Genomic DNA, 19,949 nt, shown 5'->3' with positions numbered 1-19,949 from the left:
GTTGAGAGTATTTCTGCTGTGTATCATAACTGATGTGTAACAGGGATGAGATTGGCCAGCCTATGCCTGTGGTTCTCTTCAGGCATTTCACCCAGGACTGGCATATGACAACCTCTAGTGACACACAGAATATCTCCAGGCCCCTATCCGCAGACTTCATGTCAGACACTTTGGCTTTGAGCTTGTTCTGGAAGCTGTGGTGACACAGTATTCATCATCTACTTTAGATGCAGTTTGTTGGCAGCCTGTGCATCCCTGTTCTGGGCCCCCGAATAAACGTGGCTCAATCCAACACTCGCCCCTCTTCCCACCTTCCGTCTCATCCCCCCCTCCCTTCTTCCCAGATGTGCTGTGCCTTTAAAAAAAGAAAAAGAGAGAAGGTGGAAGTGATGCTGTAAGAAACATCTGTATAGTAGAGTCAGACGTGGTGCAGCTGCTGCTTAGCCCTGGCAGGCTGTGAGCTGCTGTCTGCTGGGGTTTACTTCTGTCTGCATTGAAACATGTCTTAAAGAAGGGGGGTAGGAGAGGGGAAGGAGGGGGTGGCATGCAGCCAGCACCACTTACCCTGCCCTCTCCTCCCAGCCCCCCTCCTTCCCTCTGGGGCCAGACATGGAATTAATCTCCTCTTTCTGCTCTGGGTACTTCAGATCGCTGGCAGCACACGGCAGGATGTGGGATCTCTCTTTCTCTCTCTGCGCCTTGGCTGACTTTTTTACCTCTCGAAGAATTTGGAAGGCCGTGAGATTCCCCCCTCTCCCTCCTGCCCTCCTCCACCCCCCCACCCCCCCTTCTCATCCCCGCCTCAGCGCAGTGAAGTTTTTCAGCCTGCTGATCTCCCTGCTGTGGCTTTGCCCTAATAGATTTCAGATGTTGACACCGTTGACTTCAGTACCAAACTATTTTACATGTGATCTGCTGTATTTCCTGAGGAAATCTGCAAGATATTTATTAAGAACTAATAAAATAAACCTCTCCCTGAGATTTGAGGTAGTATTCAATTCTCCGAGCTGTTCTGGTTTCCCCTCTCACCCAGGCTGTTTATAACCTCTTATGTTAGCAGGAAAACAAAATTGGTTTGGAAAAAAAAAATTGGCTTTAAAAAAAGACTATTATGTATAGATGTGGGTCATTCGGTCAGACTGTGGATGTATGTGATTATTTATTACTCTGATATATACACTCTCATGAGTACTAGATGCAGTCTTTAGCAGCACCTTGTCCTGCACTCAATACTTCTGGATTTAACAATATGAACCTCACCTTCCCCTTTCCTTCTTTTGGTCATTCGGTTATGTTCAATGTAAGTTTTACTATTTAGTCAATATCCCACCTCCATTGTGTAGATTGCAGTGACGTTTGTGCTTACAGGTTTACACAAAGCAACAGCTACCTTTTGCGCACCATAGTAGTTGGTTCACAATACTTTGGGTTGTCCTTTATGAACAGTGAACATTTCATTTGTTAGGTTAAGTGCACATCTGTAAGACTCACTGCAGACGGCAGGTACCCAGGGAGTAGATGACCTGTAATACCATGGTTCTCTGGAGCAGGTGAAGTAGTAGATCCGCTGGACCTGTGTGGCAGATGACGCGGGCCGTGCCAGGGAGCGAGTCTATGGTGCCGCCGGTTTTCACCAGAGCGGGTTGGACTTGCTGCGACAGGCGACACCCAGGACGCTACCCCTGGCACGACTCGACCACACAGGCGGCTAAGGGGAAGCGTGGTACCAAAGGAATAGGCAAGATGTAGTCGGGCAGGCGGCACAGGAGCGTAGTCAGTAGGGTAGCAGAAGGTCAGTAGGCTGGTGGCTAGAAACACTGTCTGGTCACGGAATACAGAGGTCTGGTACACGGCAAGGAAATAACTAGAAGTGCTTTATCTAAGGCGCAGGGCAAACAAAGATCCGGCAGGGGTGCTAAGGAGGAGCTAGAACTTATAAAAAAAAAAAAAAGGTGCAGGTGCAATTACTCATTATGGGCGCACTGGCCCTTTTAAATTTAACAGCTCCGGCGCACGCTAAAAGGCGGAGGCGCGCGCGTCGGAGCTGAGAGACGGGCTGGGACTCGCATGCGGACACGTCCCGTGATGCGAATCCCAGCCGACACGGGGGAAGATGCGCTCACGGCCGGAATGTCCAGCCGGAGCGCCGCTTGTGACATCTATGTCGGAGCTTCGTTCACTTAATCTGTTTGAATAGGGAGACATGAGCATAGAAAAAAAAATACTGCTAATAAATTGACTGGAAAGACTGAGATGGCCCCCATTAAAGTCAGTGGGATCCATTGGTGTCCTTTGTGCTACAGACCATTTGCATTCTGTTGGCTGCATTGGGGCTTATAGATGTCAGCTAAATGACTGTCCAATGAAAGCTATTTTGATGAACACTGCAACTTTTTGGAGTACTATTTCTTTGATTTTAACAATTGACAGTTATAGTTGCAGTGGCGCACTGGCCTTTTTGTTAGGAGAAGCTTCTTGTTTCCATACATATTGCAGGTGAAATGTAGTGTTACATTTTAAATGAGGAGCTTTTTTTTTGACTCAAAATGAAGAGCATTTTGGCTCATAAGAGGCCTGTGAGAGGGCTGTCTCCTCTATGGTGTCCATATCCCCTGATATATGGACATGGGTTGTGTTCACGAGACAACCCCCTTCCTTTTTGGGTTTCATTATTGTGGATCTTATTTATATCTAACTAGTAAAAAGATATCTAGGTAATACCTTGTACCTTCTTTATTTTGTGGCTGGAACATTCACCATTGCCCATTCACTTGGCGCTCCGATATCCATGTGGTGTATTTCACGGGACTTGTTATGGGAATTTAAGCATTGGGATTATCATTACATCTCGTGTGCCTTTCCTCTCGATCTGTGCCTTGGGTCTGTTATGACTTGGCACTAGAAAAGAAGATATGCTTAATAAGTGCTACAAATAAAAAGCCTCATAATTTTAATTGGCAGGGAACAGTCATTCCTTAGAATGTTTCTGCCTTGCCCTAGACATGTGCATGGCAGCCCTGCGATTTAGAGAGACTGGCACAAGTGTTTTTTCTGCTTAGCATGTCCTGGGTGTTTTGTTTCCCTTCATGCCAGATGTAACACAAACTCCATACACAATCAAGATTTTATTTGCAGAATAAATTTATGTCGTTTTCCCAGGATTAGTGTTAATTGCTGCTTGCAAGGCTGTGCCAATATCTACTTGTTGGCATCAACTAGTGGTTTATTTATTTTGCTTAATTTCTTCTATTATATTAAAGTATCTTGGAATTTGTAAAATCAAGGAAAGAAGTAAAGTGAAGATGTTTGTTTATTTATAATTATTGTATCAGAGGTAGATTGTATAGATATCAACATTGGACAGCTAAAGAGATGAAATTTCCTGACATAGATTGACTATTGTTTGCTTATTATTATTTACTATTTTTATTAATTATAATTAATTGTAATGCTTCAGTAAGTCCAGTAATATGAAAACGCAGCTTTCAATACATAAAATATTACAATAAAACAAATACAATTAACTTAAACCAAATGAGAAAGACTGGTAAGGAGGGAGAGAGAGAGAGGACCCTGCCCACAAGATAGTAGGTGAGGGTAGAAGCTGCTCATATAGCAGTGTAGTGACCGTAAGTTTGTTGCAGGCTGTACTGTAAGAAATGGGTTTTTAAGTTGTCTTTTAAAGGGGTACTCTGGTGGAAGAGAAAATGTTTTAATCCACTGGCTTCAGAAAGTTACAGATTTGTAAATTACTTCTATTTAAAAATCTTAATCCTTCCAGTACTTATCAGCTGCTGTATGCTCCAGAGGAAGTTCTTTTCTTTTTGAATAACTTTTTTGTCTAACCACAGTGCTCTCTGCGGACACCTTTCTGTCTGTCTTAGGAACTGTCCAGGGCAGGAGAGGTTTGCTATGGGGATTTGTTCCTACTCTGGACAGTTCCTGAGACAGACAGAGATGTCAGCAGAGAGCACTGTGGTCAGACTGAAAAGAAATTCAAAAAGAAAAGAATATCCTGTGGAGCAAACAGCAGCTGAAAGGACTAAGAGTTTTAAATAGAAGTCATTTACAAATCTGTTTAACTTTCTGGCGTCAGTTGATTTAAAAATAATACCCAACAGAGTACCACTTTAAAGCTTTTGATGGTTGTAGTCCTTTATGTTGGGGTAGTGAGTTCTAGACTGAGTCTGATAGAATAAATCTTTGAGATGCTTGTGTAAGGAGCGAAAAAGAGAAGTGCACAGAAGATCTTGTGAAGATCGCATAATGGCCCTCATTTACTTACAGGATCCCGACACTTTTTGTCGGGTTTTGCGCCAGAATTCTGTCTGCACCAGAATTTGCACCAGAATCTGGCGCACAACCCGAAAAAATCAAAATCACTCAGAGTGAAAAAAACAACAACAAAAGGGGTGTTTTTCTCGACAAAAAGAGAAAAAACACTCAGAGTGTGAAGAAAACTCAAAGGAAAACCTGTGCGTTTTGCTTCACAGAAAACAGACAGCTCAGAGCTGTCAGTAAATTCCTCAAAACGGAGTGAATCCTGCTACCCCCAGCATGGAAGAGGGTCTGTTCCATGTTGGGGGTAGTAGTACAGGGGATGAGGGATTGATCGCACCGGGTCTCACTTCTGAGACCCGATCCGATCAGATGTTATTAAGCAGGGGAGTGGGCGGCATGTTCCGATCCCCTGCAATGTACAGTAAACGTTAATTTTTTTAATTCCCCACCAGGAACCCTGAATGGCCGGGACCAAGGAGCCAATCAGGGCTCCTGACAGGGTTTTAATATGGAAGCGCTGTGGTGGGCAAAGATGTATGGAATAGCTGGTGGGGGGGGGGGTAGTATATATCTGACCCCTCTAGTGTTTCTATATATCTTTCCCCCTGCTGCGCTATATCAAACTTACTTCTTAATAACATCTGATCGGGTCTCGGAAGTGAGACCCGGTGCGATCAATAGCTCAGCCCCTGTACTACTACCCCCAACATGGAACAGACCCTGTTCCATGCTGGGGGTAGTAGTACAAGCACTAATGAAGTCAGAATTTGCAGAGACTTTTTTTCTGTCTCACAGAATACATTTTGTGCGATAGAAAAAAAACCTGCGACAGAAAGAAAGGGAAATTGGGCGACAGATTAGTAAATAGCATCAGAAAAAAAAGGAGTAAAGGACTTGCAAAAACACAAACCGACACTCCACTCTTAGTAAATGAGGGCCAATGAGTGGTATCAGGATATTCGGTCAGAAATTTATGAAAGTGGACGGGTTGTTGACAGTCTTGTAAGTCTTTGTTACTCTTTTAGTGTAGGGTCACACATAACATATTTACAAATTTTACATAAGATGCGTTTTGTGTGACCCTGCACTAAAATCCTCTGTAGATTCTGCTATGAGCAGACACATGGCTGCAGCCCGGAGTGCCTGCTAGTAGCAGACTCCGCAGAGGATTTTCCTCATTGTGAAATACACTGCGGATGCGGTATGTGTGACCCTACCCTTTAACAGAATTTGCTGGGAGAGGAGGAAGAGGGCAGAAGTGGATAAATTGGACAGGAGCGTTAAGGTTGGATTGGCGTATTAAATGGCAGAGCAGGGTGTTGTAGCAGTCCAGGTGGGAGATTAAAGGGGATAATTCCAGCATTTTGAAGTCAATATAAGGAAAAGAGAAGAGTCAAGAAATGTTTTTAGACACCAGAGGTGGTAAAGGATTAGATATGGGGTTTAATAGACAGGGCTTAGTCAAAGGTAATCCTGAAACAACATGGAGTATCTAAAAGGACCATGGTTGGTATAGTGAGAATGTTTTGAGTGTGCCCAATTTGTAGTACCTGCTTACTATTGGCAGAGACCTGATTCTGAGTTTGAGCTTTTTGCATGTTTCATTTGAATTTTTTAAAGGAGCCTGTTTTGTTTATGGTCTCCAGGACAACCGTATTGCATCATAGAATTAATTCCAATTTGGTATAGTTGTTTTCTTTGCCGTGTGAGTGTCTGGGTTTAGTTTGGGGTTCTTCCTTTGTTTCAGTTCCTGAGGCAAAAGGAACTGAAAGAGAGTGAGGATTAAAGAAACTGGCTTTCGTTCACACGCCACATCCACTGTTCACACCCTGCACACAGTCTCTCGATCAATAGCTCATGTGGGTGTCTGAGACAGCTTTAAATATGCAAAGGGAGACGGGCACAAACTCTTGAGGTGTTTACCTAGATAGGTAATAGGCTCACCTTGAGTAGTTGTGCAGGCACAACGTTCACAGCAGACATATCAGTCAGAGAAAGCCAGTTACAGCCACCATTCCTTCCCAGGGGAGTGAGAATCTCTTGGTTGGAGTGAGAATACATCAGGTTGGGGCGGGGGGGGGGGCACACACGGCTGCAATCCTGTATCTACATATAAGGCCCCAGGTGCCAATCTGGTTAAGCATTATAATGTTCTCAAGGATACCAGTTATGGGTGTATTCCTAAAAGACCCATCCATGACAAAGTATATAAGGGGAGATTTATCAAAACTTGTCCAGAGAAAGTTCCTGAGTTGCCCATAGCAACCAATCAGATTGCTTCTTTCATTTTTCAAAGGCCTTCTCAAAGATGAAAGAAGCAATCTGATTGGTTGCTATGGGCAACTCTGCAACTTTTCCTCTGGACAGGTTTTGATAAATCTCCCCCATAGTTCTTGAGTAACTCTTATTGGCACATAAAGACGACACATATCAAGGGCTAGCATTTTATTTTTTGCCAAGCTGTTGATTATATTGTGTTATTATATTGAAAGTAACTGTTTTATTGGATCCGCATAAGCTTATTGATAAAAAAAAAGTTGTTTTTCCAGTTGTCCCCAGCGAATAGACACAGAGGGCAATGCTAGCTCTCAATATACGTTGTTTTTTTGTACCAGTAAATAAGCTACTTAGGAACCGCCTATTGTGTCATGGCTGCGTTTCAAAGAAATGCTCCCATCATTGGTATCCTGAAGGACATATATAGAGCCTAACTATATATGCACCTGGGTGCTCATATGTAGATTCGGGATGGCAGTTCTGCTAACGTTTTGCATTTTGAGACCACTTTAACACTTTAAAGAGTACCTGTCAAAACAATTATGTTAGGGTGGGTTCTCACACCACGTTTTAGCTATACGGGGACCTGAGCCGGCTGGGGGGAGTGAAAACCAGGTGCTCCCGTAAGCAATGACTCCGGGTTGGCTAATTTTGCCCCATATCCAGTTTTCTGACCGAACTGAAAACCGTGGTATGCTGCGTTTTTCTGTCCCATCAGAAAAACGGATACGGGGCAAAAATGAGCCGACTGGAGTCGCTGTTTAACTCTGGTCGGCTCATTCAAATGAATGAGAAGAAGGCCGGGTCTGGCTGGGATACGGGAGCGCCCAGTTTTCACCCTCCCCAGCCAACGGCTGTCCGGGCATGCTGGGAGTTGTAGTTTTGCAACATCTGGAGGTCCGCAGGTTGAAGACCACTGTTGGGTTCGGAATCTTTAATTTTTTTTTAGATTTTGAACTTATAAATTGGGTGCGTCTTATACGCCGGTGTGTCCTATAGGGTGAAAAATACGGTATGCTACGCCTTCTATGCGCTAGTCATGGATAAAATACCGGAACTTTACATGCAAACACCTCGGCAACCAGTGGACCAAAATTAGTAAGTGACCCCTCGTTAGAATCCTGTTCACCCACACTGTAACCCAGTGTATCTATCTGTTTTAGTGTGGGTGAACAGGCTGACAATTTTTCTTTTTAAGGGTGTTTATTTTTTTTTTTTTTGGTCAGGCACTGTTGAACAGTGTCTCTTTATCCATAGCAATCCAGTAGTAATTTCTCTTGATGTCAGCATTCAGATGCATAATATGGTAAGGATGTCATACTGGTGCATTATGGATCTGTTCTTTCAGACTTTATTGGCTTGACTAGGGGAGAGTACAGCCATAGTTGTAGAAGTATGGCTGATGAGAAATCTGGATGTGTGAATCCCCCCACAAAATAAGAGTCTCAGTTCTATTTAATAAAGAAAGAATAAAGACCTTTGACAGGCCAGTGTAAATATGGACTTGGAGGTGTTTTCATCAGAGTAGTGTATAGGATATTATAGCACAACCAGTATCTAGCATGAGTTTTGACCCTCCCAAACCTAAGCCCAGTTTGTGAAAGATGGTGAGATGCTTAAAGGGGTTCTCCTGTGCTTAAACATCTTATCCCCTATCCAAAGGATAGGGGATAAGATGCCTGATCACGGGAGTCCCGCCGCTGGGGACCCCTGGGATCATGCACGCGGCACCCCGTTTGTAATCAGTCCCCGGAGCGTGTTCGCTCCGGGACTGATTACCGGCGACTACAGGGCGGGCGGCGTGTGACGTCACGCCTGCGCCGGCGTGTGACTTCACGCTCCGCCCCTCAATGCAAACCTACGGGAGGGGGCGAGATAGCTGTCACGCCCCTTCCCGTAGGCTTGCATTGCGGGGCGGAGCGTGACGTCACACGCCGGCGTGACGTCACACGCCGCCCGCCCTGTAGTCGCCCGTAATCAGACCCGGAGCGAACACGCTCCGGGGACTGATTACAAACGGGGTGCCGCGTGCATGATCCAGGGGGTCCCCAGCAGCGGGACTCCTGCGATCAGGCATCTTATCCCCTATCCTTTGAATAGGGGATAAGATGTTTAAGCACCGCAGAACCCCTTTAATGCATTAATTTGTCTGATTTGTCCAACAGACTGATAGGCATGGCCAGGGATTTGCAAAGTCCCTGGGCTGCCATGCCTATCTTCTATATGTCAATGCTGGGACTGCTGTGTGATTGACACACAGGTCCTCAGTGCAAGTGCATCTATCTTATGTGCAGGCAGCGAGTTTTCTGAGCCAGTGCTTGCTCCTGATGCCTGCCGTGTTGAGTGAGCTCTCTGCCTCTAGTGACTGCAGTACCTAGCGCTGTGTCGGCAGGCATCACCTGTCTAACCCAGGAAGAAGTACAGTGCCACCTACAAAAAATCAAAACAGACAAATCACCAGGTCCCGATGGCATTCACCCCCGTGTTCTAAAGGAATTAAGTAATGTTATAGACAGACCCCTATTTTTAATATTCAGGGACTCTGTAGCAACAGGGACTGTTCCCATGGACTGGAGCATAGCAAATGGGGTACCAATATTTAAAAAGGGAACAAAAGGTGACCCCGGGAATTATAGACCTGTTAGTTTAACCTCTGTTGTATGTAAATTGTTTGAGGGTTTTCTAAGAGATGCTATTTTGGAATATCTTGATACAAATAAATGTATGACCCCATATCAGCATGGCTTTATGAGGGATCGGTTGTGTCAAACTAACCTGATCAGCTTCTATGAGGAGGTGAGCTCCAGACTGGACCAGGGGGAATCGCTGGATGTCGTATATCTGGATTTTTCCAAAGCATTTGATACGGTGCCACATAAAAGGTTGGTGCATAAAATGAGAAGGATCGGGCTGGGGGACAATGTGTGTAAGTGGGTAAGTAACTGGCTCAGTGATAGAAAAGAGGGTGGTTATTAATGGTACTTATTCTGATTGGGTGACTGTTACTAGTGGGGTACCACAGGGGTCCATCTTTGGTCCTGTTCTGTTTAATATATTTATTAATGACCTTGTAGAGGAGTTGAATAGTAAAGTAACAATCTTTGCAGATGATACTAAACTCTGTAAAGCGGTAAACACAATAGAGGACAGTGCACTGTTACAACTGGATCTGGATAGTTTGGAGGTTTGGGCTGGGAAGTGGCAAATGAGGTTCAACACTGATAAATGTAAGGTAATGCACATGGGGAGGAAAAATCCGGGCTAGGGTTATGTATTAAATGGGAGAACACTTGGGACGACTGACATAGAAAAGGACTTAGGAGTCTTAGTTAACAGTAAATTTAGCTGTAGTGACCAGTGTCTGGCAGCTGCTGCCAAGGCTAACAAAATCATGGGGTGCATCAATAGGGGCATAGATGTCCACGACAAGGAAATAATTCTACCGCTGTACAAATCACTAGTCAGACCACACATGGAATACTGTGTACAGTACTGGGCACCAGTGTACAAGAAAGATAGAGTGGAGCTGGAGAGGGTTCAAAGACGGGCAACCAGAGTAATACGGGGAATGCGAGGACTACAGTACCCAGAAAGATCATCAGAATTAGGGTTATTTAGTTTAGAAAAAAGAAGGCTTAGGGGAGACCTAATAACTATGTATAAATATATCAGGGGACAGTACAGAGATCTCTCCCATGATCTATTTATACCCAGGACTGTATCTATAACAAGGGGGCATCCTCTACGTTTAGAGGAAAGAAGGTTTCTACACCAGCACAGACGGGGGTTCTTTACTGTAAGAGCAGTGAGACTATGGAATTTTCTGCCTGAGGAGGTGGTCATGGTGAACTCTGTAAAAGAGTTCAAAACGCGTCTGGATGCATTTTTAGGAGAATAATAACATCGCTGGTTATGAATACTATATCTATAAGGACAGAACGTTGATCCAGGGATTTATTCTGACTGCCATATTTGGAGTCGGGAAGGAATTTTTTACCTCTAGTATGAGGTTTTTTTTTGCCTTCCTCTGGATCAACTCAGTAGGGACTCAGTAGGTATATAGGTTGAACTTGATGGACTCCGGTATTTTTTTCAACCTCATGAACTATGTTACTAGCGAAAGTTGGTTCAGAGAACTTGCTACACTGGCAGAGGTTAGATGTAGGACACAAGCTTGAGGACCTGTGTTTTAGTCACACAGCTGTCCCATCTCTTACGCACAGTAGATAGGCGTGGCAGCCCAGGGGCTATGCTTTTCCGACTGTTGGTGTTAAAGCGTTTTTAGGACACCTAAGACTACTAAATAGCAGCCAAAGGTATGGCTGCATTAACCTTTTTGCCATCTTCCACATACTGAAGGTATGCTGTCACTTTCTTTGATAGTCCTACCCCTTTAATGAATGGAGAGAAGTCATTGTAGTGAACTTTGACCCCATTTAAGAAATGAGTGCCTTGAAAATGTTTGTTTTCAGTCATGACTAACTACTTAATATAATAGTGCATAGTTGTATTATTGCATTGTGGCAGGCTCTTGTGTGCCAACCCTCACTAGGAGTTTGATTACTTTGTTAGTGCAAACATTGTGCCAAGGAATAAAGTCTGCTCAGTATTCCTCCAGGGTCTCTCCGTGTGCGTGATGTGGTTTGGGCACATGAGTTGTTTGTTGGCTTCACCTTTATCGTCCAGCTGTTGGTATAAGTAGCTGTCTGCTCCTGTGTGTCAGACAGTCGGGTGCTGGGCTGCCCACTTCCTCTGAGTTCTGGTCGGATTCTCTGCCAGGGCTTTGTCTGGATATGGACTGATTCATACGTGAAACCCTCAGTGTGTCTGAGAGATAAAACCCAGCTAATAAGTTACAGGTGCTGTTAGGTGAACATTGTCTGTCCTTTCCCACTGGGTACTTGGCAGGGTCATTGTTTTTGACTGACTGTACGTATGATAAACGGCGAAGCTTTGACTTTTACAGGACATGCACGTCAGCTGACATGAAACAACCGTCTGCAGAAGCCTTACACTTACATTTAGAATGCGCTGATCCTCGATTGTGCAAGAAGCTTTATGCTCACACAGACGGTTACTTCCAAGCCTTTTTATTATTTATTTTTATTCTTTTTTAGGTGCATGACAGTGATGTCAGCAACCCATCGCAGGTCACCTCTACAGACCAGTCCTATTAGATCTCTTTGGGTGTGCTTGTGGGAGACCAGGATGGGTTTACTCATAGCATTTAGAGCAATGCTATATTTGAATATACATGAGAGATTGGAGGGTTATCAATTACAGGACTCTAGTGCAATGTTTCCCCAACCAGTGTGCCTCCAGCTGTTGCAAAGCTACAACTCCCAGTCTGGTGGGGGCCATTGACTGCTAGCAAAAATAAATGGCACAAAATCCTATGGAATGGAGAATTTGATGCCAGTGGATTTGCCATCAGTAATATCTCTTATGTCAGTAAAGATGTTAAGCAGCATTTCTATAGTAAGCAATGGGTTTCTGCATATTGATTATTAACATAATTATAATAATTATAAAACTATTTTTAGAGGTCTCTGTAAGTGACGTGCCATATTTTGCTGCTGCGTATTATCCTTCCCATTGAGATCATTGGGCAGCAAACTCAGCTACGTATTCTGCTACCCATTGACTTCAATAGGTAGGAAAATAGACAGAAAAATATATTGCGTGTGACCCTACCCTAAAGCTGCATGTGTAGTCTTAAATTTGTTTTGTCCGACCTATTTTCCTCACATTTCTATAATCATTGATCTGTATATCCTCATCCGGGAATGTCTTTAATGGAAATATATAAAAGATATATTATAAGCACTTTATTTTACAGAAAACATATGGCATTGACAAATTTTAGTGCTCTGTAAGTTTATCCTGGTTGGAGAGTAGTCTGAAGCTGGCTGTCAGCACAGGATAGAATTCTATTTGTCCTTTGTTTCTTAAATATTTTACATTGTAATATTTTTTTGTGTGTACAGAATTGATGCATTGCAAACACTATACAGAGGGGTCAAGGAAGGTATGCTACTCTGTGACACGATGTCTGCTCAGTGTTCAGTGTATTACATCAGCACCATGAATTTCCCCAATTTTTCTGGCTAATAAAAACGTGTTTTACGTTATGTTGGTTGGCATCCAGTTTTATGATATGTGGACAGTTCAGACAATGGATAAATAATTGAATAAAGTACATTTCTCGTTCTCAAATATAATATCACAGATTATAATTTTCCTTGCATATTTTCTTGTCAACACACAAGCTGAGTGATATGGCCTTAAAGGGGTACTCCACCCATAGACCTCTTATCCCCTATCCAAAGGATTGGGGATAAGATGTCTGATCGCGGGGGGACTCCCGAAATATAGCATGCAGCACCCACCTGTTACTGCTCCGGAAGCGCTGGAGGGTCTGGCTCCCGACCACAGGAACGGAAGATCGTGACATCACGCCCCCGCCCCCCTCAATGCAAGTCTATGGGAGGGGGCAGAGTCGTGACCCTCCTGCACTTCCGGAGCAGTAACAGGTGGGTGCCACATGCTGTATTGCGGGGGGGGCCCCAGCAGCGGGACCCCCGCGATCAGACATCTTATCCCCTATCCTTTGGATAGGGGATAAGATGTCTAGGGGTGGAGTACCCCCTTTAATATAAAATCCTGACTCTTTTCAAGCTTACAGTGTACCTGTCGTTTTAAAACACATTTAAATCCGGCCTGATTTGGTTACATTAACCTTTCATGGTGGTGACAGGGTGATTGTAGTGCTTTGCTGTTATTGAGCCCCTGACAGCTCTTCCTATGGAGCATAGCTATTTCTTATTCTTTCCATTTCAGAGGCAGGACCAGAGCTGGCCTGTTCGACAGTAGTACATACACAGTTACATCCTTTGCCTTACTACTTTGGCCAATCACAGCACAGCACCTAATCCAGTGAAATTGCACTGGAGTGGCTTGCACTGTGCTTGGAGGATCAGTTATACAATACATTATAACAGATGGCTTGTGCAGATAGAAAGGGTTTACTGATGCTCCAGCTTTGTACGGTGCAGAGTGAGCAAAAAAGAAAGTAACAGGTAGGGGTTACATTAAGCATTGGTCTGTAGCTGCTGCTGAGATGAGGGATTCATTGAGTTACCTTTTAAAGGAAAACTGTTAGCCAGTTTAACAAGACATAACCCAATATACTGGTTGATAGTGTGGGTGAACTGGAGTCCATAAAGTTTTCACTTTAGTGTATGCTCTGGCCGCTGAGTTCTCCCCCGCTAAAGTTCTGTTTGTCCTCTCTGCAGTAGCGCTTTGAAGGCGGTCCTCCGGTGTCCATATCTCCTTGGGTCCTGGAGGAAGGGGCCTAAGCTGGCCCCATGGTTTGCATATTCATTTTCTTCAACTCCATGAATATGCAAACCATGGGGGCAGGCACCTTCCTCCGGGACTCAAAGAGATATGGACGCCGGAGGACCGCCTTCAAAGAGCTACTGTAGAGAGGACAAACGGAACTTTAGCGGGGGAGAACTCAGCGGCCAGGGGGCACACTAAAGTAGGTGAACGCTTTATGAACTCCAGTTCACCCACATATTGGATTTAGTGTGGGTGAACTGGCTGACAGTTTTCCTTTAAGGGATAGTGTAGAACCTAGGGGATGCAGACAGGCATACAGAAATTGGGTACACAGCTCAGTCATGCTCTATCTCCTGCACATAGTAGAATATAAGCCCCGCCCACTTCCGGTTTGCATTTTGATCTCTGTGCTTATAGAAACAAAATTCCCCTAGTGGACATCAGATTTCAGGAAAGTAAGACACCTAGTGGTCATTTTTGTAAAAGAGCTACAAATATGTTAGCAATCACATAGCCTGTTAAATGGAGGTAAGTTGTATGAAATGACAGTGACCATTTAAGACGACTCCCAATTTTAATCGTTCATTTTCTTGTTTTTTTTTCCTCCAAACCAGTTAAAAATACCAAAAGACAAATTATTGTTTTTGGTTTTCTTTGTTGTGTTTTTAAGTAAATAAATAAGCTCCAAGTTCTAGTAATCAGACCCACAGTCAGGCTGGGACTTTGTTCCATAATACGGAGGCATAAATATGCATTTATCATGCTCCCATGAAGAAGCCGGCCTATTCTGTTATAACCTTATAATGCACCCCAGCTCTTTATACCTACCTGTACTACTCTAAACTGACATGTAGTTGGCCTCATGTATTTACTAGCCTAGGTTCTTCAACAACTGCCATGCACTGCGGATGAGGAAAGGCTTCCAGGTTGGTAAGGTAGTACAATACCCAGCATTCCTTGCACAAGCAACACACAAGTAGCTTAAAAAAAAAGTTGCTTGTGTTCACAACTTCCTTGATAGAAATGTTCTTTTTAGGGTACGTTCCCACTTACCACACACGCAACATATTTCCCTATGCGCAAAATCTGCAGCAGGGAATATGCTGCGTATCCCTCGCTCACCATACACAAGTCTTTCCAGCAGCAGCCCTATGTGTGTAGTGAGTTTTGGAGGCGGGACCGCGTGTTAGTCATGCTAACACACGGCCCCGCCTCCAAAACTCACTCCACACATAAGGCTGCCGCTGGATAGCCCTGTGTGGATGGTGAGCGAGGGATACGCAGCTTATTTTCCGCTGCTGGTGCAGATTTTGCGCAGCAGGAAATACACTGCGTATGCAGTATGTGGGAATGTACCCTTAAAGGGATTTGTTCCATGCTTTTGCAAATGACTGAGATAACTCTGTATGATGTAACTCTGACAGAAGTTCTGTTTGTGCCCATGGCTCCATCTCTCTGCCTCCTGGCTAAAACTACACCTTGTGGTGAAGTTCCTATTACTGACTCTAGGTTTATGCTTTCTGCTCCTCAGCTCCCCTGGTGGATGCACAGTGTATTGCTGGACCCATGAGCCCAGTCGTTGTCGTTCCCTCTCTTCCTTCCATTGTCTGTTGTGTCATTTCCTTGTGACTGAGAGCAGTGCTGCCTTGTACCTTTAGCAGACTCGCTGGCAAGGGGACGTGTTTATCCCTTTTCCTGGAGATTATCTGTGCAAGCGCTCTCTGACAGTTACAATAACAAGGGCTGTGCGTTGTGTTTCCCAGAGAAAGGGCCCTCTCTGCTGAAAGATGTATAGCACTAATTAGAAATACATAGCATCCGGCCACATGGCAGCTTTCTCCTCACCGCCCGCTTCCTGCTTTTAGACAACTTTGACGACAGTTGGTTTATGTTTTTCATGAGTCTAATGTTCTCCGAGAAACAAGAGAATGTGTCTGAGATCAGTGGGAAGACCTGGTATTGTATGACACTTCTCTGCCCAGGTAGATTTATTTTTTTTCCTGTAGAAAAGTCCAAGTAAACCAATCTGTGCCTTGTGCTGCCCGCTGTCACGCTGAGATCAGCACGATTCTACCTCGCCCATCTATACCAGTCCCCCAGTTTATAGCAATAGACACCACTGTGACATTTTAACCTACAGACGTGGTAAAGCTGTAGGTTATCTTTGAAATAATGCTGTGTATGTATAATAGTTGTGTAGTACCTGTTGTAAACTAAAAAAATATTTCCTGTAGTTAGTGATTCTTCAGTTATCCTTGGTGTAATTTCTTCTTGTATACGAAGGGTATGTTCACACTACGGTATCTCTGTTCGTAATTCTGCTCAGGAATTCCATATGGAGTTTCCGCGGCACTAATCTAACATTGATGTGAATGGGTCTTCAATTGTCCGACTCACAGTGCAGCACTTGAGCAGCGTAAAATTCCACTGTAGAAACGTTCATTCTTTCGGTGGAATTATGTGCCGACTGCATTACCTGTGCATTCTTATCTATGGCAAAATAGTATATAATATGTGGACAAAAGTATTGGGACACTTCCACATTATATGTATAGTACTTAGGAACCCCCACCCGTATAGCATTATTGTTCCTCCACCAAACTTTACAGTTGGCACAATGCAGTCTAGCAGGTAGGTAATGTTCTCCAGGTATTCACAAAACTCATGCTCCATCAGAGAAGAACATGTTTCCACTGCTCCAGAGAGCTTTGCAGTGTGCTTTACACCACTTAACACAATGGCAAGCATCGGATGGAGTGATATAAGGCTTGGTTGCAGCTGCTTGTCCAGAGAAACCTATTCCATATAGCCATATAGCACAGTGGCTTAGAAACCTATGCCACTGGTTTTGTGCTAATTTTAATGCTAGATGAGGTTTAGTGCTCTGCATAGCATTGGTGACTTGTGCACTTGGTGCCCCAGCGCTCTACGACCCTGCTCTGTAACATTATGTGGTCTCCACTTTGTTGCAGTTAGTCTGCTGCAATGATTCCTAAACACTTTTTCTTTTTTAATCGTAGAATCATGGACGTATATAGCGCAAACTGAATTTTTGCAGCCAAGGCTTCTAGTACTGTACCAGGCTGGAATTCAGTAATCTATTCCTTCACAAATGTTTATAATGGTGACTACATTAGTAGTGGCTGGGTTTTTCCTGCTGTGGCAATGGCACTGAATGAGGCAGTATACTTTTGTTACTAAGGTTTATATAAAGGAATCCCTCTTTATGATCTGCTAAAGAGCAGAGAAGTCGAGTGACATTGAGACTTCCAGTGCACTCTTGCTGCCTGTAGATCCATGCTGTTTTATGGAGTCCATAGTCATGATACAGGCCGCCATATGTCATCCCCTTGCTTTATACCATTTGATCACTACGGTCTATTGGTTTGTATCTGATTTTCAGAATTTGGTCTAGGTTTTTATGCTTATAATACAAATTTTTGATTTTTCTTATACATAAATGTATGACCTTTTTTCATCTGAACTGTTACTTTCTATATAATTTTGGTACTATGTTAAGCAGTGGATGTCACATTATTTTCTTCCTCCGTAGTTACTCCTTTTCTAATTTCAAGACTTTTTTTATGTATACATTTTTAATGGTATAATAAAGAAATTTCTCACCTAGGAGTTTGTACCTAGGATTTTACATACTCTCACACACTATGCGAGGGACCATTGACGTATTATTTTAATCATATGTGTTGATTTATTCATATACCACCCCTCATCTCAACCTGCTGTAGGTGTATTTTGTTTTATGTAGGTTGCAGATATGGCATCTATGGTTTTAGTGCCCTGTTCCCCATAAATATTTAACATAAGGGATAGAAGTGACCGCGTGGAGAGAGTAGAGGTCTTAAAGGTGTCAAAAGGGCCCCCTTAGGTAATATGGGGTTTGTTCTTGGAGATAAATAGAAACTCCAACCAATGTTTTCTTTAAAGGGGTACTCTCGGTGGAAAGCTTGTATTTCTTTCTGGAGTTCTTTCTAGTCTGACCAAAGTGCTCTCTGCTGACACCTTTGTCTGTGTCAGAAATTTTACAGAGCAGGAGAGGTTTGTTATAGTTTATTTTTATTTTTTTAAATAGTTTTTACAAGTTTCTTGTACTCTGGACAGTTCTTGACATGGACAGAGGTGTCAGCAGAGAGCATTGTGATCAGAAAAGAACTTCCTGTGGAGCATACAGCAGCTGACATGTACTGGAAGGATTTAAGATTTTTAAATAGAAGTAATTTACAAATCTTTCTGGCACCAGTTTAAAAATAAAAATAAATAATTAAAAAAAATTCCACCAGAAATACCCCTTTAAGCCCCTTCCATGGCTTTGTTTATATATATATTTTCCCTCTTTTCTCTTTCAGATAACCATGTAGAGGGTTACCGTTCAGCGATACAGGAGCAGGCAACCTCTCTGGGCCTTGCAATGTTCTCTCTTCTCGTAAATAGATGCATCCAGTTATTGAAAAATTTACTGTCCAAACAATACAATGGAAAAGGTGAGAAGAATCTTTTAACAATGTAATGTTTTTCATTATATTTGGTGCAATTTTAAATTGGTTTATTTTTTTTTATATCAGCTGATGTATCAGAGGATGACATGGAAGTGAAAGTTTCTTCTTTTTCAACTGATCTTAAAGAGCTTCTGCCTAGTGTCAAGGTGTGGTCCGATTGGATGCTGGGCCACCCTGAGACATGGAATCCTCCACCCAATCCACTGATGAGCAGCAAAGAGTAAGTTCTACATTTTGGGTCCACTAGGTAAATGGATCTAGGGTGTCATAAGTATGGAAACTGACATGCACAGATAGATCATGATTAGTACATATACCGTACTTCTGTATGTTGTTTCATTCCTGGAGGATCATTGGTTATTATCAGAAATTGTATTTTTGTGGGTTTTTTTCTCAGCAAAATTTTAATTTTCCTTTGTCCCCCAAGTACACATACACCTTTAGTAACTGGTAACTGAATGCTCTTTCAGCTGACAGCCATTTCTCCTAATCTGGACCTACACATGTAAGCTCAGCTCGGTAGAACATGCAGGTTATTTAGTGGTAACGGGAGTAAGTTGCTGCCAGTCTCCTGTAGCGGAAGCTTGTCTTTAGAGAAATGATTGGGAGTTAAAATATCAAGTAGTTGTCTGGGACAGTTTTTATAGAGTTGTGCTAAGGCAGGGCAGAGATGACACATTTTAATGTGCCAAGACAAAGAGCAAGAACAGTGTAGAGGGGCTCAGCTCCATTGGAATGGTAGGTGAGTACACAGTTAATTTATTTATTTAATGTTAGCCCTGCCTGAACATCTTTCCATATAAAACTCCCCAAGCAACATCTTTAAAATGCCCAAGCCTTCTTACCTCTACCATCTGCCAAGTGAGATTCCTCTTACCTGTTTCAGAAGATTTAGAATCCTTTGGTGACAAGGGGATTTTAGAGCGTTCACTGCTGTTGTTCGGCCACTGTCTCATTATCTCAATTTCAGGGGTGTGATTAGGCCTGAGTGGTTTGCCGGTTGTATACACCTAGGACTTCATCCCTTACTTGGCTAGCCAATCACAGCACAGTACAACACTAAGTCCTTACTGCTCTACCATGACATTGTGCTGGGAAAAGTGCACTCAACAGGTTAACTCTGCACAGTGGGATGATTTATACTGTACAGTACTATAGATGTCATGTTGGGGGGAGAAGAGGTGGCTTATGTACTGTATTATCTGAGTGGAGAAGAAACTTGCCTGCAGAAGCACAGCCAAGTCTTTCTTCCTCTCCTGAACAGAGCATAAGCTATGCCCCATTCCCACTCCCACTGCCTATGGTTTGTCCTGGGTCTCTGTTACTGAAAAAAATAATAATAATAATAATTCTCATGTTATTATGAGGCTAAAAACAAAATTCAATATTTGAATCTGTGAATATAATCCACTTAATGGCTATCATTTACTTAGAAAATCGGGTTGTAAGTCTATCTTGCTTTCTTACCCGATTGCTTTTTTCCCCTGGTATTTATTATTATGTTGCATCCTGTTTGTCGCACGTGGGTTTTGT

General features: G+C 43.2%; 2 protein-coding genes across 5 annotated transcripts in view; one reads left to right on the top strand and one right to left on the bottom strand.

Annotated features, from left to right (window-relative positions):
- SRR (serine racemase) overlaps nucleotides 1-6,241 on the bottom strand; it is a 104,100-nt gene extending 97,859 nt beyond the window's left edge. Inside the window, exons 1-2 of one of the 2 annotated variants that reach the window (XM_056558726.1) lie at nucleotides 6,226-6,241; nucleotides 2,722-2,898 (exon numbers count right to left, since the gene is read on the bottom strand). In XM_056558726.1, coding sequence (XP_056414701.1) covers nucleotides 2,722-2,753 — 32 coding nt within the window. In that variant the 5' untranslated portion in view covers nucleotides 2,754-2,898; nucleotides 6,226-6,241. Of the gene's footprint in view, nucleotides 1-2,721; nucleotides 2,899-6,225 lie in introns of those variants that run through there. The other variant, XM_056558724.1, reaches the window with a different exon arrangement.
- Nucleotides 1-19,949, top strand: part of SMG6 (SMG6 nonsense mediated mRNA decay factor) — a 260,985-nt gene that overhangs the window by 64,442 nt on the left and 176,594 nt on the right. For all 3 annotated transcript variants that reach the window (XM_056558716.1, XM_056558717.1, XM_056558718.1), the window contains 2 exons: nucleotides 18,267-18,401; nucleotides 18,483-18,636. In XM_056558716.1, the coding sequence (XP_056414691.1) occupies nucleotides 18,267-18,401; nucleotides 18,483-18,636 (289 nt within the window). The remainder of the gene's footprint in view (nucleotides 1-18,266; nucleotides 18,402-18,482; nucleotides 18,637-19,949) is intronic.

The sequence above is a fragment of the Hyla sarda genome, chromosome 2, assembly GCF_029499605.1.
Source record: "Hyla sarda isolate aHylSar1 chromosome 2, aHylSar1.hap1, whole genome shotgun sequence".
NCBI lineage: Eukaryota > Metazoa > Chordata > Amphibia > Anura > Hylidae > Hyla > Hyla sarda.
Note: the sequence above shows the minus strand (reverse complement) of the source record. Positions and strands in the feature narration are given on the sequence as shown.